The 24087-nt window shown below is 40.4% G+C and overlaps 1 protein-coding gene across 1 annotated transcript in view; it reads right to left on the minus strand.

The window, feature by feature from the left end:
- Positions 1–5834: 5834 nt before the first annotated feature.
- Positions 5835–24087, minus strand: part of LOC133368053 (band 4.1-like protein 4B) — a 132263-nt gene continuing 114010 nt past the window's right edge. The window contains exons 10-11 of the mRNA XM_061592135.1: positions 16972–17138; positions 5835–6640 (exon numbers count right to left, since the gene is read on the minus strand). Of these exons, the coding sequence (XP_061448119.1) occupies positions 6571–6640; positions 16972–17138 (237 nt within the window). The 3' untranslated portion in view covers positions 5835–6570. The remainder of the gene's footprint in view (positions 6641–16971; positions 17139–24087) is intronic.

Here is a 24087-nt window from a genome sequence, read left to right on the forward strand (position 1 = left end):
GGAAAATTTAATATAGATCTTTAAGGGACTTAAGAGGGAGAAATATGGTTGAGCTAGATTTAATATTTCTTGCTAATGTGGTAAGATGAGCACATCGTGGAAATATCCTTAGAATATTACAGCAGTTATACTGAATAGAAAATTCAAACCTGATGTAAAATCAACCATCTTGTTTGTAGAAGTCCATCGTTTAAGAAATGCTGACATCTAGGTGATAGTTTAGGCTTCAGACTGTAGTTCATTGTTTAAGAAAAACTTCGATTCAAGTAAGGAATATTTCTATACTTCAAACAGGTTAATATTATAATCAGGGAAGAAACATGAAAATGAAGTAAATATTGATCTGGAGAGCCCCAAGTGTAGAGTCACCTACAGGGCACTGTACTAATCAAACCTTGAGGTTACCAATGCATAAAGAACCATGGCAAGGCTATGTGCATCCAAGAATGGCTGTAGTGGACCTATCAGCCGTGGCTGGTAAAAGGCACTCCTAGTCACTGAGGATACCTGAGCTTCCATTGACAAAGATGGATCCAGGAGCAACTATGAACCCATTATTTCAGAGGGAGGTAACCCCATCCACAACAGGCAACTGGCGAATCTCCCAGACACAGACCAACTTCCTGTCAATATAGGAAATCACCTTCTTGGGTGTAAGGCATTTATATGGTGCTAAAATCCCTAATGTGAAAACAAATCACTATGAGATGGTTCTTAACTTTTCAGTTCTTTTATTGCAGGCATGAATACAGGAACAGGTACAGTTCAGTCACAAAAAACCTCTCTCAAGGCATGGTTCACTTACATATGCCATAAACATGCTGTCTTCTGATCCAGGTTGCTGCTTGGTTGGTACCACGCTGGTGTAAGTAACCTGGCTCTGCAGCAATATCCTTCAGAGATGTCTGCCTTCACCCAACATTCTAGAATTCACTAACAGCACTCAAAATTACAAAAAAACACATTAGGGGCTGATCTTGCATGCAAAACAACAGATCAGTTTCACTATACTTATTGGAAATTCATTGAGCATCAGGACATTTTTTTAAAAATGAAACAGCAACATTCCGCTGTATAATTACAAAGTTTAGTTTTCTGTTAACCAGAAAGGAGAGCAAGAAATATCCTGCTAAATTAAAACTGCTAAAATAACATATATCTGGCTGATGCATTTTATTATAATGTTTCATTTGCTTTGTTGGCCAAACATAGCCAAGAGAACAATTTCTCTAACACAAAATTTGAAAGAAAAACCTAATGTCAGAATAACAAATTTAAGACTGATATAGAGGATATCCTGATGCTGATTTAGAACTTTGCACAAGATTTATGAAGGCAGTGTCTGTTTATTTCAGGAGATGCAATGCTGAACCATACAGGAAAAATTGCAGTCCTTTGGCTCTCGGTGAAAATTGAAGAATCCTTTTTACATCATTATTCTTGTTGTTTAAACAAATCCAGAAGCTACATCCTAATTAAACAAATTAGTTAGGAACTTACAGTTTGTTTTAGTTTAGGGTCCTGCAGGTTGTAAAATATTGGGAATATTTTATTTACACACATAAAAACCATCCCACCCCTCAAAAATACCTACCCTGCAGCAGTATATTGATCTCATTGCCTGGGATAAGCTATTATGAAAAAGCCCTTCTTAATTCAATGACCATCCTATGACTCATGGCCCCTATGAACATGGATCAGGGTTCAAGGGTCTATCATGGAAATATAATAGTGTGATGTACACAACATTGCACCCATTGCCTTCAGCCTCGGGGCTACAGCAAATAGCTCTGAATAGTGGAAGAGAACATTGACAAACACCAGAAGACAGAACTTCTGGCTATGATATGCATCCTATGGGAGGAAAAAGAAACAGATAGACATGCATGTGATTGCCATGCCAGAAACCTGTGGATGGTGCTACAACTATCCAAGACATCGCATATAAACAAGCTACGACAACAAGTCAAATTGTGGGAAGGGAAATTAAGCATGACTTATAGGAAAAAAACGTTGATGATGAGGTTTTCTAGACTCAAAAAGTCTCCCACAAAGAGACAAGTGGAAGTACAATTCTTTAAAAAGAAACTAAATATGGATTCATCAAGTCTTGAGAGTATTTCTATACAGGCTACATTCAGCCCAGAGTTGGGCAGCACAGCTGTTATATACGCTTTAGGGAGAGCAATTTTACGCTGGCTTCTATGAGAGCTGCTAACTGCAGTCCATTCTGTGTGAGCAAGTCCAGCAGATGGTTCATCTCCATTACTCTTTTGCTGACCCCAGAGTGGATTCTCATTGGCAATTCTCAAAGGAAGAGCAATGAACTCATAGACTTGCACTATCTGTAAACAACCTGTGAGGCATCTGATATGACGTTTGGTCAGTGTGAGCCTGTGTCAAAACACTCTAGACCACATGCAGAATTAAGCTGAATGATGATAAGGTGCATGGACCACAGGAGTTTTTAGTCTCTAAACAATTGTAAATGAAAATTTCCAGTCACTTGTTCAGCTATTTCAGAGCGCATGTATGATGATAATGGCATATTTTATCAAAAGTTCAGTTCTGCAATTTCAGACAGAAAAGTTCTTATATACAAGGAGCACAGTGCTTTGGCTGAAAGTCAAATATTTAACATTTGTCAGAAAGCTGTCCCTATTGTGGTGTCCATTCAGTCTCTGTATTTGTCTGCTTCTGGTAATACATACAAAAGTGTTCCTTCAATCTTGAAGAAGGAAGTTCCAGGAACTTTGGTACAATAGGGAAAAAAGAGTGAAACTGTGCTATTGGTCTCTTTCCTAATTGTATTGTGCAAGGGCCTAGAAGCCATTTCTCACATAATGTGTGGCTATCTAAGGTGCCCAGAAGTAAATTATAAATTTTCTATAGTTTAAACTAAACAAACAACCAAACACCCTCTCAGACAGAAACTCCCATGCACTTTCCTAGAGTTCTATATTGGAGTAATCATAAATCCCATAAATCCCATAAATGGGACCAGGTATGGGATATGTGTGTGTGTACAAGAGAGAGCAAACTGAAGAAACTAATTAAAGAGGAAGGAGGACATTACAGAAATTCAAGAAATGAGGCAGAAGCATAATTTGCTTGCCGTCCAGGCTCACTTTGGGAGGAAGGGCAAGATATAAATTTTATAAATATTAAAAAATAATAATGTGGTTTATAGAATATCTATTAGAAGATGTTCCCATCTCCAAGGTCTATGGACTATAGCTTTGAAGGATTTCCTTTATGAGTTTATTATTTGTTTCCAGTAATATGCTTATGTCATTACAAAACAGTTGCTGGATGGAATTTTTGTTCTTCAGCCCATTCTTCCAGGGCACGTTTGCTTGTTTATTTTATTTTTTAAATTGTGTTTTTTAATTGTTTTTTGTGTTTTAAAATTTGTGTACTTGTTTTTATTGTTTTTAATTGCTGTAAACCACCCAGAGAGCTTTGGCTATGGAGTGGTACGTATACCCTGGGGAATGTATGTGGCCGCTATAACAATTATGCAAGGCTGCCTTACTGCTTTTATATGTATAAGTGCCTTTAGGAGGTTAAGATTTAATAGTTAAGCTCATAATGCTGTCTTCTGTAGCTTTGGGCACCTGCCAGAGACCTAGCTTGTTAGAGATTAGGTCACAGAACAGTCAATGTCCCTCAGCTGTGTCTTATCTGTGAGAGGCTAGTGGGCTGAGAGATGGTCTTTTGATGCAGCCTCAAGGACACCTCTTTGAAGCTCAGCTAGATAGCCACTAACGAGCTGCACGTGCTGAGAAACGGTAGCACATGTGATAGGAGGCTGGTGGGGAGGGAAAGGCCTGTTTGATGTACCTTCAAGGACAGTAGCTTTGGCACTGGTCCAGATAGCTCTAATGAGCCACATGTGCCAAGGATGGGCTGCACGTGCTGATTAACAGAAGGTCACGTGGCATAGAAAGGGTGGCATAGACAGGTCAACATATCCTGCTTACACCAGCACAGTGTTCTCGCACGTAGATAGGAAGATCCATCAAGTGCCTTGACACCCCAGATCACGGGACGGGGATACTTCAAAGAAAGGAAGGTAATAGCAGCTTTGATGCTTAGTTTGATATAGCTTGATGAATGATGTACTTCTGTCAAGATGTCATGATTTGATTAATGCTGTATGCCCTCATCATGTATGCTTTGCCAAGCTTTTTCCTATAAAAGGAGCCCATGTAGCCCTGCTCGGGGTTCAGACCTTAACGCCTCTCTGCGAGAGACCTTGGGCCCATTCCACTGGGTAGGCATGCCTGTCATGGCCCAGTTCAGCGCTCAGACTGCAAGTGTCCATGCAGGGACCTCGCAGCCTGTTCCATTTATTGGGTATGCCTGTGTGCTTGTTAACTTACTCAATAAAGTCCTTCTGTAAGTAAACTCCTGAAGCTGCCTCACTGGCTCCTTGGAATTGAACTTAAAACTTAAGCAAGCCCACAGCTGGGGCTAAGATAATGTAATAAATAAATAAAAATAAATAAATAAGGATACTACCACTGCAATCCTATGTATACTTATCTGGGACTATGCCTAATTGAACTCAATGGGGCTTTCTTCTGAGTAGATAGGTATAGAACTGCACTGTTCAGATTTTATTCTAATTGCCTTCTTATCTCTACTGTCTCTCATCTCATGTGTTTTGTTTCACCATTGTAATGTAATTACAGTGTAATTTGATTCCATCTTAACCATTTTAGCAAGTCAGTTGCTGCCACCACAATAGAAGTATCAGTCTTTATCCCTGAGGCCAAATGGAAAGGTTTACAAGAATGTTAAAAGCACAGTCCTAAGCATGTTCACTTGGAAGTAAATCCCACTAGTTACTTGTAAGTAAGTATACTCAGCTACATAGTGCCGTGTTTACCTTGTTTCTCTCTTTGACTGGTTTCAATAACCAGGGAAATGTGGCTGTTATCCTGGGGGGAAATTCAGTTCATCTTTATAGTGTGGCTGATATAGTAGAAGTAATGCCTATTTAATACAGTTCAGGCATACAGCAGTTTGGCAGCCTCTTCTACTTTAATGCTGCATATTATGACGTTTCTTCAGGTACCATAAAACAGAGGACCTCCCAACCCTTATGCCATTTTCTTTTGTCCCAAGTTCTGCATCAGTAGATTTTCAAAATATATTTAATTTCAGCACCTTGCCCTAGTGTGAAAGGCCTGAAATGATTCTACTCATTGGCACTCAATAATGCTTAGGTAACACAGTGCTCTTGGACTACTAGAACAATTGTTGATGTTCAGAGTACCAAGAAAAACTATTACATCCATAAGAGAAAAACAGAATTACCAGACCTTATAAAGCAAACATTTCTCTAACAGATGATTGACAAGAGCTTCAAAATTAAACTACTCTTTTAGGCACTGCTTAAAATTGGGAAGACATTTTTGTAAGAAACTTGACCATTAGTAGTGTAAGTTCTTTAAGGCCTCAAAATCCACCAGCACTTACACACATGCTTAACTTTTAAACATGTGAGAATTTCAAACAGCTTTCCAGCACTAAAAGTAAACTTGCATGTAGACATTGGCAGGATTAGAATTTCACTTAAAAGTCCAATTTTCAGTTTTATTTGGTAGGATAAATGGGGATTCAATGTAAACAAATTAGAGTAACTGGAAATTATATTATTTTAATGTAAAGTTGACAGTTTTCCCCACCCTGCAAGTGTTGGTGGGTTGTGTATTTCCTCCTTGTGGGATATTGACGTTAGGAATTTTTAAAAGGCAGCTTTTAATTTTTTTCTACAGAGACTAACAGTCATAGGGTAAGATGGTGTTATGATACTCCACCACGCCGCCATTCATCTGTAACAAACAGCCATGTTTTTTTTAAAAAAAACAAATAAACAAACAGTAGACTGATGCAGTTTTCAGATCTACAAAATGATATTTTGTATATGCTATCAAAATATTCTGATTATTCATGTGCATTTATTAACATATATACAGGGTATTGTTTCTGAATAGAAAGCAATATATATATCTCCTTGGTGTTCTTTTTTGCGCTAGACTTGCCAAAAATTAGCCTCAATTCAGTTTTTGTAGTATATAATATCCTAATATTAGGGAGAAATAAAAGGCAGAAGGAATCATACGCAGGGATCTGAAGAGATGCTTAAGCTCATGGAGGGGGCTTAGACTAGTCCAAAGGAGTTTTTAAAGAACTTTTTTTTCTGTTGGAACAGTAGGCTTACAAGCTGTTTTTGAAACTACTCTCGGTTTCAAATGCAGTTTGCCATGAAGAATAGGGAGGGGCTGCTGTCTGAGGGGAAAAACAAACCTAAACCCCCATTTGGACTAAAAAAACTGATTTTTTCATGGTTCTTTGGATCACCATAGTATCAAATATGCAAATAAAGTCCTTGAATTTTATGTTAAACTATTTTAGTCAACTGTGATTAATCCAGGATTGGAATATATAATATTGTCATGATACATTATGTTGCGTACACACAAGCAGAGGAATGTAAACAGACAGAAGGCACAGAAAAGGCCCCAATCCATTCTCCGTGTGAAACAGAAGTGAGAATTTTCATAATTCTGTCATCAGCAGTCTTTTCATCAACTTTTCTCGCTCAAGTTCACGCCTCAGAGTCTCTGCACTGTGGAATTAATGAACACGGAAGCAATTAAGGGGACAAGATGCCACATATTTCTATTAAAACAATTAACAGGTTGCTTTTTGATTAAGTAAAACATTCTGAAAATAGTTCATTGCGCAAGAAGCAAATCTGGCTAGCATGTTGAGTTTACTAACAAAGGCAAACCCAATTAAATATGTTCCAGCAGTATCTTCTTCCCAAATTTTCTAACAATTTACTGATCTAGAGAAGACCTAGAACCTAAACTAATAGAGTTGTATCCAATAAGGGCTTTGTACTAGCAGAAGCACTTCTGCAAAGCTAGGGACTCCATTGTGTGACAAGACAGAAGTGTCGCTGGCCAAGGGGAAAACTGCCCCAGGGATAGGATTGCAACTTGTTCTGGATGGGGTTGCACTCCCCTTGAAGGAGCAGGTCTGCAGTTTGGAGTCCTCCTGGATCCTGCCCTGCTGCTTGAATATCAGGTGGCTGCAGTAGCCAGGAGTGCTTTTGGCTAACTCAAAACTGGTCTACCAGCTGCGTCCATTCCTGGAAGCAGCTGACTTGGCCATAGTGACACATGCACTGGTGACATTGAGGCTTGATTACTGTAATACACTCTACGTGGGGCTGCCTTTGAAAATGATTCAGAAACTACAGTTGGTCCAAAATGCAGCAGCCAGAATGTTAACGGAAGCACGGCGCAGGGAGCATATCACCCCTGTGCTTTATCGAGTCCACTGGCTCCCAATTTGTTTCCAAGCCCAATTCAAAGTGCTGGTTTTGACCTTTAAAGCCCTAAATGGCCTTGGACCAATGTACCTGAGGGACAGCTTACACCCATATGTTCCTACCCTGGATTTAAGATCATCTGCTTCTGGTCTCCTCTGCGTGCCTGGCGTGAAAGACGTTAGATTGACAGGCACGCAGGAGAGAGCCTTTGCAATGGTGGTTCCCAGACTTTGGAATTCCCTTCCCCAAGAAGCCCGCTTTGCTCCCTCCGATGGTTTTCCAGAAACTTGTAAAAACTATTTTGTTCCGCAGAGCCTTTGGTTGGGACTGACGGGTCAGACTGACACTGTTAAAGTTTTTTATCTTTTATTTTTATCTTTTAAGTTCTTTTATTCTCACTCTCTTATATGTGTATCCACATATATACATGTATATATGTTTGTGTGTGTGTGTATGTGTATGCATAACGCATTTTATGTATTTTAATTGCATTTTATGCATTTTAATTTACTGTAATATTTGTGTTTTTATTGTGTATTTTATTATATATGTGTGCTATTTTATTGTAGCTGCCCTGAGTGCCCTATTGTAGGGTAGAAGGGCGGGATAGAAATATTTTAAATAATAATAAATAATAATAAAACTCATTGTGGGTTAGAAGTGATTGCCTGTTGTGATAAAGACCTAGAAGAACAGGGCACTGCCTCTTAAAGTGAGAATAAACAGGGATTCGCAAAAAACAGGTGCCTGGCATTGCTTGTTGAAGTGCTTCTGTTAGTACAAATCGAGTTTTTATCTGCAGGTTTTACATTACTTCTAAGCACAGTTTGATCATTATATTTGTATATGATAACATCCAGAAACACCATTTCTTTAAGGTCCTTATGAGTACTAAATTTAATATTAGGATCTACTGAATTGATTCATATGGAAAAATCTTCAACAAGCAAATCTGAATAAATAACAATATATATGTTATCTATATATCTCCCATAATAAGAAATCTGATTGAAAAAAGGATTAATTTCAGAATGAGTATCTGTTCCAGGTATGCCACCTAGAAATTGGCTATACTTGGAGCAGCTAGGCTGCCCATAGTTACCCCTTTAATATGACAGTAAAAATTATCTTCAACTCAAAAATAATTATTTTCTAATATTAGGTCCAATATATCAAGCAAAAAATGTGTGGAGAATACGACTCTGTTTTTTTAATCAAATAGTGTTCTATAACTTCATGTGGAATGGATGTATAACAGGAATTAACATCCATAGTGATTAGATAAGCTTGCTCTTCTACTGGTAATCTGTATTTCTAATAAAATGCTTGGTATCAATGTAAGAGGGACTCTGTTGGACAAAACATAGTAAAAAGGAATCCAGCTATTGTGATAAGAGTTCCAAAAATGGAGCCGTGTCCAGATATTATAGGTCTACCAAGAGAAGAAAAAATGTTATTATGTATTTTAGGGAGTAGGCTGAAGACAGGAATTCTAGCATCCTCTCTTATCAAAACCCGTCCCATCTCCCCATCAATATATCCTAAAGATATTGCTTCTTGTATACAAATGTTTATAATGAATTTAATCTCTTTTGTAGGATCATGGTTTATGTATTTGTAACAAGAAGAGTCACTGAGTTGTCTGTATGCTTCTCCTATATATTCTTCTCTGGTTAGAATGACAATAACTCCCCCTTTATCAGCAGGTTTGATAATAATATTGGAGTAGTTGCCCAATTGATCTAAAGCTACTTTTTCAAGTCAAAATATTGGGATTATGAGTTACTGGACTATATGAAGATTTAATTTTAAATGTATGAATCCTCTGGTCATGAGCTGGATGGAAAACTTCTTTAATCTTAATTAAACAAACCAATTTATAAATATCAATTCTAGTATGAAATACATTATATTTAGGAGTGGGCACAAAAGCTAATCCTTTATTAAGAATAGATATCTCATCTGCATTTAACTCATAGGACGATAATTTAACAATCAAGTCCTTTTACTCCTGGAGAACTAGGGAAACTGTTGTTCCCTCTGGTGGTCTGACCTTTTTAGTATGGGACATTGTTCCAAAAACTTATTGTGATTCCCACCTGTAACTGATTCCTCCCTATCAGAGGTATCTGAGGATTCTCCATATTCAGTACTACTATCTACATCAGTAGAAGATTAAATGTTTCTACAGTCGTTGTATGGTTGGTACCTTTAAAAGTTTCTACAGTTGTGTGGTTGCAATAAGCCTTTTTCTTGGAAGAGTGTTTGACAGATATTCTTGCCTAAAATTATTTATTGGCCAGAAACCATCCATTGGAAGCAGGCTTGTACATTAACTGTTACAGGGATTTAACATTTGCAAAACAAATCATCCTATGGATACAACTGTATATATCAACTGTAAGAGGAATTCTACACTTGTAAAAGAACATATTATAACTCCTGCCAAGGACAGTACATTTATAACAAGATCTGAGGAAGACATCTAATCGAAAAGGATTTGTATCCACTAGAGTGCTGTTATTCATGACTACTTTATAGACTTTATTTCTTTTGGACTTCATTGCACTTTATATCTTTGCATTATTATTACTGAGTTCAGTACCAAACCTTTTGTATATTGTGGATCTTTATCATTTTTATTGTACTTCTGTTAGCACAAACCCGCCACTTGATACAACGTATTAAAATCAAGAGACATTATGTTGTTGGAAACCAGTTACTGGATATTTAACTAAGGCTGCAATCCAATACATGTCTACTCAGAAGTAAGTTCCAATGGGACTTACTTCCAGGTAAGTGTATATTACCCTGGACCTGGATATGATGGTAGGATGGATGAGGGCCAATAAACTGAATCCTAGCAAGGTGGAGGCACTGTGAGTTGGTAGTTCCCGAGTTTGGATAATTGGTGAGTTGCCTGCTTTGGATGGGGACGTACTCCCTCTGAAAGAGCAGATCTGTTGTCTGGGAGTGCTCCTGGATCCATTTTTGTTGCTAAAAGCCCAGGTGACCTCAGGGGCTAGGAGTGCCTTTTACCAGCTTCGGCTGGTAGATAGCTGTGGCCATTTCTGGACTGGGATAGCCTGACCACTGTTGCCCATGCACTGGTAACCTCCAGGCTGGATTACTGTAATGCACTCTATGTGGGGTTGCCCTTGAGATTGGTCTGGAAGCTGCAGCTACTGCAAAATGTGGTGGCACGACTGCTCACTGGGGCAGGGTATCACCAACACGTCACCCCGCTGCTGAAAGAATTGCACTGGCTGCCCATTAGCTACCGGGTCAAGTTTAAGGTTCTGGTTTTGGTGTACAAAGCCCTCTACAGCTTGGGACCAGGATACCTGAAAGATCATCTTACCCCATATGTACCCAGTTGATCACTGCGCTCTGTAGATGAGGGCCTCCTGCAGATATCATCTTATCAGGAGGTCCGTTCCACACAACACAGGAAGTGGACCTTTACTGTAGTGAAATCTACTCTTTGGAATTCCCTCCCCTTAAATATTAGACAGGCGCCATCTCTATTATCTTTTTGGCTCCTACTGACTTTCCTTATTCAACAGACCTTTTAAGTAGAAACCTTATCCTAGTCTACATCTGTGTTGGAATTGCTTTTTAATATGTTTTTTAAAGCTTTTGTAAAAAGATCTTTTTAAAGATGTTTTGTTTTAATATATTTTAAAGTCTGTTTTTATGATATTTTAGAGTGTTTTTAGTGTTTTTGTTTGCTGCCCTGGGCTCCTACTGGGAGGAAAGGTGGGATATACCTGTAACTTTAATAAATAACAATAATAACAACAATAATAATAGAATATTGGTTTGCAGACTAAGAATGTTTTTGTACCCATCCAACCATGATTTCAAAAGTAAGAAATGTTTGCAGTTTTTCTTTTGTATATAATTTATGTTTGTGTGTGTTTGTCTTTTGTATAATCATGATAAAATTAAAAGCAGAGTAATTCTAGAACCTGATAATGACTGGAAAAATGGACCTACTTCTGCAACATTTTTGAAACTAAAAGGTGGGGCATAAAGATTTTAAATAAAGTATTATTGTAAACTGCCCAAATTTAAAGTGCTAATAAATATTTAATAAAATACAGTAGGGCCCTGCTTCTCAGCACCCTGCTTTTCGGCATTCTGCTAATCCAGCGCCAGCGGAGCAATCAGCTGGAGGGGGGGGGCTGGAGCTCCCCACGCTCCAGCTGATCTCACCAGAGGAGGGGAAGATCAGCTGTAGAGTGCGACAGCTGATCTCTTCCTCTTCTGGTGCAGTCAGACGCCCGCGCTTGAGCAGATCATGCCGGAGGAGGGGAAGATCAGCTGTAGCGCACTACAGCTGATCTTCTCCTCCAGTGCGACCAGCGGGTTAGGTTCCAGACCCCCGTGCTACAGCTGGTCCGCTTTTTGGCAGGTTTTGCTTTTTGGCGGGGGTCTGGAACCTAACCTGCCATATGAGTGGGGCCCTACTGTAAATGATATTAAATGCAACTAAAAGATGAAAGATACAGTGTAAATCCACAAAAGATGCATGTCTTTATGTTATGTGACAATGTATCAAAATATTCCTGCTCATCTTGATAATGAAAAACACTTTATCAAGGAGAAAGAATGGTAAATTACAGTGCAAAGCACAAAGGTCACATCAAAATGCAGCTTTACAAATTTGTGGCAATCCCACCCTGGAAGGCCCATTTTCCCTCTGCAAAGCTTTTCATCTTCAAAACATGATATCATAGATTGGCACATGAAATCATGGCTAAGTCCCGAAAATGGCAAGGTAGCACACCTGCTGCAGGCCCAACATCAGTAAAGGGTCCCCCACCCTAAGGGCTAGTTCACACTGGAGCTAAACTCCGTTTTAAAGGTGAAGCTTTTCTCATCGCAATGAAGTTTAAAGGTTCACACTTCTTACCTTATATGAGCCCTCAATCCGCTGTTTTGCGTTCATAATGAAGGGGAAGGGTTAATCTCACAGCTTACATATGACCACGCCCTCTTAGGGTCAAACTATCTCTTCCTCTGGTTACCTTGGCAACCAAGCATGCTCGAGTTTGTTCCAGAGTAAAACAAAGAAAGGGAGGAGGAGGGAGTGGGCGTGGACTCACCAAAGCATCAGAGCTAAGAGTCTACAAGCCCCTAGAGATGCAAAATACAGATGGTTTTTCCTTCCCTTTTCAGATTAAAATTGGATTGATTTGCTTCAGATTTAAGGGAGAAAGCAGTGACTTGCCTTCCCATGGGATGAAACGACATGTAAACTCAGCGAATTTACCAGGCGTGCTAGTAGCACTGATCTCGGAGTAAGTCCCCATGTGCCCTAAGTGTCATTTTTCTCATTTTGCATGGGGCATCCAAGAAGGCTGGAGGCAGCATGAGAAAGTTCTCATTCTATATACACACCTCCTCCTGCACGCTATGGGAAGGCATTGAGGGTGCCTGGCCAAAGCCACTCCTCAACTCTTGGAACAATCAAAGCATGAATCAAGACTTTTGCATCTTTTGTAGGCTTCCACCACTGAGGATGTTTAGAATCTGATGGCACATAGTATTTAAAAGTGAACCTCAGAACACTTTGCTATGGAGCTGTCCCATTTTATCCAATGGATCCGCTCTTTGCCCTGCCTCTGCATCATGGCATTATATTACCATCTGAAAATGTCCAGCATTATGATGTCAGCAGTGAGCATAAATCTCTTGGGGAAGGACAGGAAGGTTTCCAGGAGGTCTGTCTTCACCTCTCACATGAGGCTATTGGAAATACCATGATATAAGGACACTCAAATGAAATGAGTGAGGCAGAAGGTGGAAATAGATTTGATTATGTGTGGAGAAAGTGTGTGATTGAGGAAAGGTAAAGAAACCCTGCCTGGATTTGACTACATTCTGATATTCAATGGCTGATCAGACTGGCCAGTCTCCTAATCTGCTAGAAGAACTCTATCTTAATGGCCAGGTAAATTTTGTGTGGCTGCTTAAGGGCAGAGAAAGGGAAGTATTTGGAAGATGCATTCATTTGCTGCTGGTGATCTAGAGCAGCCTTTCCCAGCCAGTGTGCCTCCAGATGTTGTTGGACCACAACTCCCATCAGCCTCAGCCAGCATTGCCAATGGTCAGGAAAGATGGGAATTATGGTCCAACAACATCTGGAGGCACACTGGTTGGGAAAGGCTGATCTAGAGACTAGAGGCTTAAGTGGAGGGAAATCAAAGGTGGCTGATCTGCTTCATCCAACTCCTTCCCAGAGTATCATTGGCAGGAAACAAAGGTGAAGCAGCATTCTTGTACTCCTCCATCCTTTTCTAGTCCCTCCTTTAAACAACTTCCTCAGTGGAAACAATGAGAGGGAAATAAATCATGCCAGTTCTAGGGCTGGTGTTCTTTCCTCACTAGAAAGGTGTTGGATCCTTCAGAACCAAGTCTACCTAAGGTCCACCCTGGGACACTCTTTTTTTTGTTTGCCCTAATGATATCAGAGCTCCAATGTCAGTAGGGCAAAGGCTGCAGGAGGGGGTGTCCGATAACAGATCTCCCTCTCCAAGATCCGAGCTCTCTCTCTGCCCTTGAAGAGGGAGAATCAGTGCTTCCTATGAGCCATAGGAACCCCCCCAGGGACCATAGGGTTGCAAGGTAAAAAAAAATTCTCAGCCTTTGGGTTGGGGCAGAATGAGAAATGGTGCTAATAAGGGGAGAAGATAAGGGCAACAAAGGGAGAGTTTCTCATCTGTGGAACCTCTTGACCAAGAAGGCTCACCTGGCATCCATTTAATCTTTAGGTTTCTGATTTAGACATGTTTATTTTCTAAAGCACTTTAGTTGTTTGTATACATGTGTACTACAGAGGTCTAGTAGAGGATATAAGTCCAAATAAATTCATTTTTAGCTGAAGGAGTCTAAGGAAATCCTGACAACACTGTAGCTGAGAGGTGGAGCAGTTTTGCCAGTTATCATGGGACAATTTCAATTACCCGATTATCTTATTCTCGTTTTGAATTCCTAGAGAGCAATCCTAACCCCTTCTCCCACTGATGGCTGATTTGGTGTATTTGTGTTATGATGGTGCATAGTGTTGTATGCAAGAATCAGGGCAGAAGTAAATAATAAACATTTTATTCTAAAATAAGAAATAACAACCATAGCAAAACTGAACAAGTATACCTAAACAATTCCCTGTTGTTTTGATAGGCTGTCTCCCTTGAGCAGGCTATATGCTCAGCTGTCTAAAAAGGTGGCTTCTGGGGAAACTGCCTACTAAATTACGACACGTAGGCTTCTCTCTGCTGACCTCTGCTGGTGAAGACGAACAGCACTGGGGTGGGGTGAGAACTCTGCTAGAGCAGAGGTACCAGCTTTACCTGTGGCAGAAGGAAAGCTTCCACCAGTAGTGTTCCCTCTTGTAGTAGCCAATGTAGAGCCCTGAAACAAGGTATTTCAGGATGGGGGGGGTGCTAGCTGCTTTATCCACTGAACCCTCAGACCCCTCAGCTGCACCAGCCTGGATGAGAAACAAAAACAATGCCTCTATCTTCCCTATGAGCTGGATACATGGTTTGGATGCGGTGAACGATCTACTGCTTTGCTGTGCTCCTGGCCAGGGTTCGGATTGCTCTGCCTGAGTGTTTTCTCAGGAGAAAAATGGGGTCAAGAAAATAAGAATTGCTTCTGTACCAGTGTGTTTATTGTTTCAAGATCCCTTCAACTGTGAGTGTAGCCTAAACATTTTTGGAATTGGGTGCTCTTATTCCATGAGAGGTTAATGTCAGAAAATACTATTATTTTATATAATACTTATATAGTGTCATCCCTGTACATTGGGTGAGCAACCTACAGCTTAATTTTATGTTGGTGCCACAGAGAAGAAAAAATGTGGGAAGATAATATGGGAATACATGGTTTTGCTGGTAGAAATAGACATCTTTTGCAGCAGCTGTGAAAATGGCAAATTCCATGCCAGGGATCATTAGGAAAAGTATTGAGAAAAAAACTGCTGATATCATAATGCCATTATATAAATCTATGGTTGTCATGGCCCTTTCAGAGGACTCGGAGGAGGAGGAAGAGGCAGAGTTGGCAGACCCAGGAGAAGGAACTAGTGGAACCCCTGCGGACACAACTCTGGCTCTTCCCCAGCTGGAGAATGTCCAGGACCTGGCTGAAGCCCCTTGGATTCTGGGTATGAACAGGAGGCTCCCCTCCCCCCTGCAGAAAGGAGACACCAGCGAGTAGCACAGCAACAAAGGAAGAGGTCGGGTTGTTTAAGAACAAGCTGCTCTGAGCAGCTGGGAGACTAATCACGGGCACCTGGCTTAGGGAGTTTGTTATAAAAGGCAGTTCATGGCTGCAGCAGACTGCTGACTACGTCGGTTGTGATCCCTCGCATGTAACACCGTTACTAGCCTCTAGACCTTCAGACTGGACCCCTGGCTTTCTGAACTCTGCTTCCCTACCTGGACGCCGCTCTTGGACACTGCTACTGGTTAGTTTGTCAAGCCTTTGTTCTGCCAGCTGGCCTCTGTTATCTGCCTGGCCTTGACTGATTTCTTGCCAGCTAACTGCCGGCTGCTTCGTTACTGCCCAGCCCCCAGCCCTGAAGCTGACATTGGTGCGGTCTCATTTGGAATACTTTGTACAGTTCTGGTTGCCTCACCTCAAAAAGGATATTGTAGAGCTGGAAAAGGTTTAGAAAAGGGCAACCAAAATGATCAAAGGGATGGAGCAACTCCTCTATGAGGAAAGGTTGTAGAATTTGGGGCTTTTTAGTTTAGAGAAAAAGTGAGCAAGAGGTGACATGATAGTGTATAAAATTATGCATGGCATGGAGAAAATGGACAGAGAAAAGATTTTTTCCATTTGTTGTAACACTAGAACTCATGGATTCCAATGAAACTGAATGTGGGAAGATTCAACACAGACAAAGGAAAATACTTCTTCATCCAATGTATAGTTAAACTATGGAATTTGCTCCCACAAGAGACAGTGATAGTCACCAACTTGGTTGGCTTTAAAAGAGGATTAGGTAAATTCATGGAGGGTAAGACTATCAATGGCTACTAGCCATAGTTGGAGGCAATATGCTTCTGAACATATTGGAAACCACAGGAGAGGAGAGTGCTCTTCCACTCAGGTCCTGCTTGCGGACTTCCCATGAGCATCTGGTTGACCACTGTGTGAACAGGATGCTGGATTAGATGGGTCATTGGCGTGATCCAGCAGACTCTTCTTATGTTCTTATCTTGATGGTTACTGCTATAGTAAACATAGATTAGATACCCATTTATGTTGGAGAAAACAAGATTTTCATTGACATTGAACGCTCCCCTGACTTAACATCTTTTCACTCTTCCTTCAGTTATCTCAGCCAACATCCAAACATGACAGTTAGTTGTCACAGCAACTGAAATTTAATTAAGCCAGAAAATTCTGAAAAACAGCAAATGGTTTGGATTAAGGCTTGGTAAAACAGTGGAGCCTTCACTCTTCCTTCCTCATATTCTGACTCTTGCTTCATTTCCTTGTTACTATATGTGTAAACCGGCCCCGTGAGACATGCTTATTGACTGCTGAGAGACTTTAGAAAGCAAGACACATTGTATTTCAATGGAAGGATCACACAGTACCTGTCTGCCAGAGAAATTGGTTTATGAGATGAATAGATGGTCTGCACAGTTGCAGTTGGAATGGTTTCCACCAGAGACTTTGTCACAGGTGTTGGGGTAACTGGCGATAACATCTTTGGAGATGACTGTACTACACAGCATTGTAGCCTGCTGTCTATAAATTCTGCCTACAAATGAACATAAAAGAAAAAATAGATATTGCAGTATCTTTCCTCAATCCCATTTCATCCACACATTCAGTATCTGCAATGCTCTTCTAAACAATGGGTTGAGCTAGAAATCAAAAGCCACAGAAGAGCCAGAAATTATAATTCTTTTTGTAGTGGAAAAGAAAATCCACATATTTAGATATTATGTACTTGCTGAGAATAAAGTTCAATTTTACTGTTCTACTTTTTAAAAAAACTCTAGCGAGCACTAACTATAAAGGTTCAATTAAATTCCGCAATATTATCTCTTCTAACTGACAATTATGTCAAACCGAGTATTGGTTTCCCCAAACTGTGTCTTAAAGTTCTAGGTGTTGTAATGAACTCTAGGAGATACATGCTATATCAACATATAAAAGTGGAAAATTTAGACTAATTTGTGTAATGTCTAATACACTCTGATTAAACAGTAACATTTAAGCTAGGGCCCTGAGAAAGTGTGGTACAGCACTGGAGTATGGCCCGGCACAGAGCTGGCATCAAGGGTCTGCATGGTTGGGCATCTGCCAAAGGTCCAAAGCCTAACAGGGGCCCACTAACAAGACATGCTCCTTCTCTCCACTACTGCAACCTGCTTGCTTGTTCACCTGCCTTTTGCCCTGGCCCACACAACAGGGGTGGTGAGGAGGACCAGTTGCTTCCACTGTTTGCTTGCTCATTGTCACTCTACCTGGCAATCAAGCAGATAGAAACAATGATGAGGAAGAGGAGCAACAGCAGACAGTGAAGAGGTAGACTCCCTAAAGGAGAAGGCCCAGGAAGGGTGCCTTACCCAAGGGCCTCCAACACCTGGAGCCGTCACTGGCCTGGTGGCTCTCATTTGGAAGTGCCACTTTTGAGAACCAGTAACTTGGGGTGGGGATGCTCACACAGACAACGTAGATCAAAGAAGGAAAACATATGTAAGGGGTTCTCACAAATGGCACACCCAGGTGACAACAGTGGAGTGGCAAGCCCAATGGCAACTCTTCACACTCCTGAGGTGCTGATGCAGGTGCTACTGTTTTATCTAAACAAGGCCTAGATAATTCTCTCTGATCTTCACATCTAATTTCAGAGTATATCATATGTTGATATTGCTCAGTATCAAAGGAGAGGGAAACCTATATGGTGGAAAGGTACTCTTTGCTGAAATATAACACACACACACATTCTCTCTTTCTCTCTTTCTCTCTCTCTCACTCACTCACACAAGTTATAGTGCAGGGGCTGAACACTCATACATGTGTGCACACATGCAAAAATCCCCCCTCCTAACTGACTAACAGACAGGCAGCTGTACAACAATGGGCAGAGATATTTTGTTATCTGGTCTTGGGAAGAGCTTAGGAGAGTGCTGATCCTACTTCTCAGCTGACTGGTACTGGCAATTGCACTTCCCACTACCTGTTTGGCAGGCTGAGGTGCCCATGATTGCAATGAGAAGAAAGGCACATGGGGAGTGTCATTCCCATGAAACTTCCTCCCCATGTAAATCATGTTTCCTACAGCCAGCCAAACAGTTGTGAATTGGGGGGGGGGGGCAACCTGCAGCAGACTGAAGGGAAGGCCTGAATAAGCCATAATACTACCTGTTGGCTGTCCATCTTGCTATTATGAAAAATTGGTAACTCTCAGTCTTTGTTCTGCAGACTACTGACCTGCCAGTAATTACAAGGAACATACAGTATTTGCAATTTAGTAAAGTTTCAGAAAAGCCAGCAATCCATGCCAGTTCAAAAAAAAACCAATCACTTACCTGTGTGGTTTTTTTGAGTGATCATCTATGCAGTCACACATACGTCTTCTGCACTGGGTACAGCTTATTGTTTGGAGATTTCTAGAGCTAGACTAGCATTTTCATGGGATCCCCACCCCCCACCCCATGCATATGCTCAAAGGGACATGGTTCTTCTTCCCTTCTTGCTCAGTTCCTAACAGGCTGCCGCAGTGATGATATTAAGCAAACACAGAGCGAGAGCAGGACAAGAATAACAACTGCAGTGGAAAAGGAGGGTGGATTGGAACCAAGAGTTTAGCTTGTTTGTGGCAGAGCCTCATGGTCAAATGCTTACTGCTATGCAGGGGCAAATATTTGTTGGACAGGCAACATGAGGATATGCATTTCTAACTAAGGATGCAATTGGTCTGCTCCAACAGTAGTAGGTGGAGATATAATGTATTTTGTTAACTTGATTAAAGCTGGTTGTTTCTTTCTCTAATCTGATTAGCTTTGTATTTAACTACTGTTCGGGTTTTTCAACTGAAGTTAAGCTATGCCATGTTGCTAGTAGCCTATTTTGCAGTAAAGGGTTTACAAAATGTAATCCTGATGTGAGTGAGTCTGACTGATTTTCTCAGCAACACTAACATTTTGCTAACAGGTTGTGGGCTGAGGACAAATTGCAAGTAATCCATAATTGTGATCCACAGAAAAGAAAAGGGGAGGACATACCTAATCAATTACAAGAAGAGGATGGTGAATGATGGGAATGATCAGATTTGGAAATGCAAAGTAAAAAATGCTGCCAGGATTCTATGGCTAGTTCCCCTTGGAAGCTGTTATATCATAATCCAAAAGGTATTTTGTTTGGCAACCAACCAAGGAAGGAGAGATGGGAAGAAAAACAGACATGGGGAAGGAAAAGAAATGTTCAGGAAGGAAAAAAAATACATTAAAGACTAACTGGTAGTAAATCTGTCCACAAGTAATTTCAGCAACATAGAACTATGGGCATTACAAAAAAGGCTATCTTTTCTGCATACACCTAGGCATGACAGAGCTCCCACAATTTTAGAAGATAAGGTAATCAGATTTTTTTCAAAACCAAGATCAATTGTTAAGTAATAGAGAGTGTGAATGTAAATAAACCTAAATGAACGTTTTAACCTTACCATAGTAAATAGCACTGGTTGTACAAGAGATGAGGAATATAGAAAAAACTGGGACCAGCATGTGGTATAATTTAACTAGACAAGAAAGGAAGGCTTTGAAGAAAGGATGGTTTGAAGGAACACAGGAGGATGCGGGCTTTAAGCCAGCAGTTAAAGGAGGTGCAGTAGTTATGTGGGACAGGCATAAAGACAACTGTGAATGACAACACACTGTGCTTTATGCAGTGAGGATCCATCACAAGCTGTAAAATCACAAATAGTAACGATTACTGATGAGAACCTATGAGAAGGATACAGAGACTGAAAGACATATGATTTCTTATTAGAGGTAGATGGAAGGTCACCTGTGTTTTACAGGTACTGAAAATCCAGAAAGGGGTCTCCCTAGTGCCTGGCCACCCAATAATATCAGAGTGTGGATCAGTCCTAGAACCTTTATCAGAATATATGGATCACTTCTTAAAATTTTTAAAAAACATTTATTCCACAGACACCATTTTATCTGAAAGACAGAAGGGATTTCTTGAAATATCTAGATACAGGGCTCATTCACATGGGAGCTGAACTTCAGATTAAAGACGCAGCTTTTGTAAGTGTAATAGATTTGCAAGTTTCACATCTCCTACCTTCCAATCCACTGTTTTCCATTCACACTAGTCAGCATTCCTCTGGAAAGGTTTAGTATCGCTGTTTCCTTGTGGCCCCGCCCTCAATTTACATGTTTACTCCCTCTAGACCAGCCTTTCCCAACCAGTGTGCCTCCAGATGTTGTTGGACCACAACTCCCATCAGTCTCAGCCAGCATTGCCAATGGTCAGGAAATACGGGAATTGTGGTCCAACAACATCTGGAGGCACACTGGTTGGGAAAGGCTGCTCTAGACAGAGTATCAATATTGCTAATGGAGAAGGGGAGGATTTTTTGTCAGTTTCATTATTTCTTGTCAATTGCATGCTGAAGCCTGGAGAGCATGGGAGTGCTAGTGACATGAAAAACTTTTTTCTGTCAGTTTCATTTCCTCCTGACATATTTATAGTAACCCCCCCTTTTTTTAAGTACCTGTCTGTGTGCTCCTTCTGTCACATCGCTGGTAATTGGGTTTCAAGGAATTGGGGGGGGGAAGGAACGGGGGGAAGGAAGGCTATAGCAAATGTGGGAGGACAGAGCGAAGCCAGAAGTGGCTGGTTAAGCCACTGGAAACAAAATTAAACTCATGGAGAGTTTAATGGCCAGAGAAAGGGGAGTATCTGGAAGTGACAATCCACCTGCCCAGAAAAAAGCATAGGACCAAAGCACCTACATGGAGCAACACAGCAAAGCAGAGACAGTTTTTCCTTTATTTCTTGCATTATCAGCAAATTGGGTTGATATGGATTTAAAGGGGAAAACTTCATTATAGCTTTTCCTTGCCTGAAACGTCATGTGAACCATGCGAATTTAACGGGGATGTAAGTAGCACCAATCTCACACTAAGTCTCCATGTGAACGAGCTCACAGTGGTCTTGGAGAATGAGGAATCCCTGTTGATTACTGAAGATATGGTATCATTATATACAAATACTAGGGGTTTTGCCCCTGCATGCTTTGTGTGCCAACCCCACATATGCGTGCACACAGAGCCAGAGATGCTCTCTCTCTCTCACACACACACACACGCACATGCATACACAAACACACACACAGGGGTCACAATTCCCCTAGGACTCCGAAACACACACATACAGAGCCAGGAGCTCACTCACACCCACCCACTGACCCACTCAGGGGCTCCCAAACACACACACGGCACTCCTAAATACATACACAGGCAACTCCCAAAATGGCCCACCACCACTCCCAGACAACTCTCAAAATGGCCCCCAGCACTTGCCACCACCCTATCTAGGCAGCTTACCAGTCTTCCACCTGCCCAGGCTGCTGCTACCACGACTCTACCTCAACTGTTTGCCTGCTTCCTGCATTGTCGTTATGCTTACTTGCTTTCTTGCCTGCCCCTGATGCCTGCTCACTTCCCACCTTGACATTTGCCTGCCCTGATACATGCTCGCACACTCACCCCAATGCATGTTTGCTCACTCACCCACCACCTTTGTTTCCCTCACCCCCTCACCTCCCTTGCCTGTTGTCCTGCCGTTGCACCACCTCATTTATGTTGGCTTACAAAAATATTATATAGTTAGAGATGGATAGATATTCTCATGAACAAGCAATGGAGATAACAGAATTTACTTTAAATAAGAGGGAGAACTGGAGGAACCCGCCTACTAAGTTTTATTTGTTCTTTGGCAGTAGTGGCACTGAAGAAAACCTTCTATTTCAGACCCTGCGCTATTGGCAGATACCATGAACTGCCATGCAGTGTTAAGTTTGCTCTAGAATTGGCAAATGTATATACGAACTACTATGAACAGGTTCATGGTTTGAATGAATTCTTAAAATCTGTAAAAAATATCTGGATGACACCTTTATGATATGGAAAAGGCTTGTAGAAACCCCACTGAATTTCAAGCTTATGTTAACTATAAGCATGATTCCATTAAATTTGATACATCCAGAAAAAGCTTCCTTGATATTACAGTAATTAAAAATGAAACATCTATTTACCTGGATACTTTTAGAAAACCAACTGATGCCAGTTCCTTTTAGTATATAAATTTTCATCCCAATCATATTAAGAAAAATCTGCCATATTCACAGATCATTCGATTAAGGAAAATTGTAGTAATCTGTGGATTTAAACAAACTTAGCCAACCTATGTTGATAAAACAATTGCAGAAGCAGGGATTTCCACAGAGGATTCTTAAACAAGCTATGTTTGAAGCCAGAAGGATAGAAAGGAGAGAGCTGTTAAAATCTAAGGAGAGTAAGAAAACCTGAAACTAGTATTAACTACTAGTTAAAATATTTAGGTCTTTTAGCAGATATCTCTAGGTGTAAGGAAAATCTTCTGTTTGTATTTCAGTGTGCTCAGAATTTGCAGACCTTCTAGTGCACAGTAACTGAATGATACAACAACAAATTTGGTTCTGTTCAACAAAGCCAAAGGTAATTTTCCCTGTAACTAATATAGTGTGTGTATGAATTAAGGTTAGCACAAGCTTTTTATTGATTTATTTCAAACATAAACAATAAACAAGTACAGGTCATATGAAAGGAGAAAGGGGGGTCATATGTATGAAGCATGACACAAAGAAAATTCAATACATCAAAAGTAACACAAGTTTAACGACTTTGTCAATCAGGTTGATAAAGTGAAATATGTTCTGAAAGAATTTTATAAAACTGCAATAACCAAAGAAATTATATATGTGGCAGAGTGTCCATGCCATCTCATGTACGATGGCATGGCTACTAGAAAAAATTAATATGTGAACATAAAATTAAGATGAACAACGAAGATGAGAATATGTGAACATAAAAGTTGCATTAGAAACAAAAGAACTGATGAGTCTGTAGTGAAGCACTTTCTGGATTCTTGAGAAAATAATGCGACCTCGAAAACAACTGCAAGCAAAGTTGAGAAGATTCTAGATTTTTTCTCTAAAAACTCTGGTGCCCAATAGACCAAATAAGGACTTAAATTGGTACCATAAATTCTAATAACATGTCTGAACACTTTTCTTGGTTTGATGGAAGGTATTTGTACAATTTGGCCAGTGTAGTATTAACTGTTTAAGTTTCTGTGTGTAAACCAAGTAGTGTAGTACCTCTGCAGGATCATAAAGGAGTTAACTGCTGCTTTGGAATTTTCAGCTGATGGAAGTTACTCTGTTGTGGCTGAGATAAACTTCACAGGTTTTAAAAGGGTGAGATAATAAGCTTGCTTATATATACACCAATGAAGCCAAAAAGAGCCTACACCTGTGCTTAAGGTTATTTGGAGATAAAAAATGGGGGGGGGATATAAACTAGAAGTTGAGAGAGAAGAGATTGGGGCATGTAAGAAAAGATAGATCCTTGTATGTATTTGTTTAAAAGTTTTACATTTACTTTACTGTTTTATATGTAGGATTGAAACATCCTATACACTAA

Source organism: Rhineura floridana, chromosome 11 (assembly GCF_030035675.1).
Source record: "Rhineura floridana isolate rRhiFlo1 chromosome 11, rRhiFlo1.hap2, whole genome shotgun sequence".
Classification (NCBI taxonomy): Eukaryota; Metazoa; Chordata; class Lepidosauria; order Squamata; family Rhineuridae; genus Rhineura; species Rhineura floridana.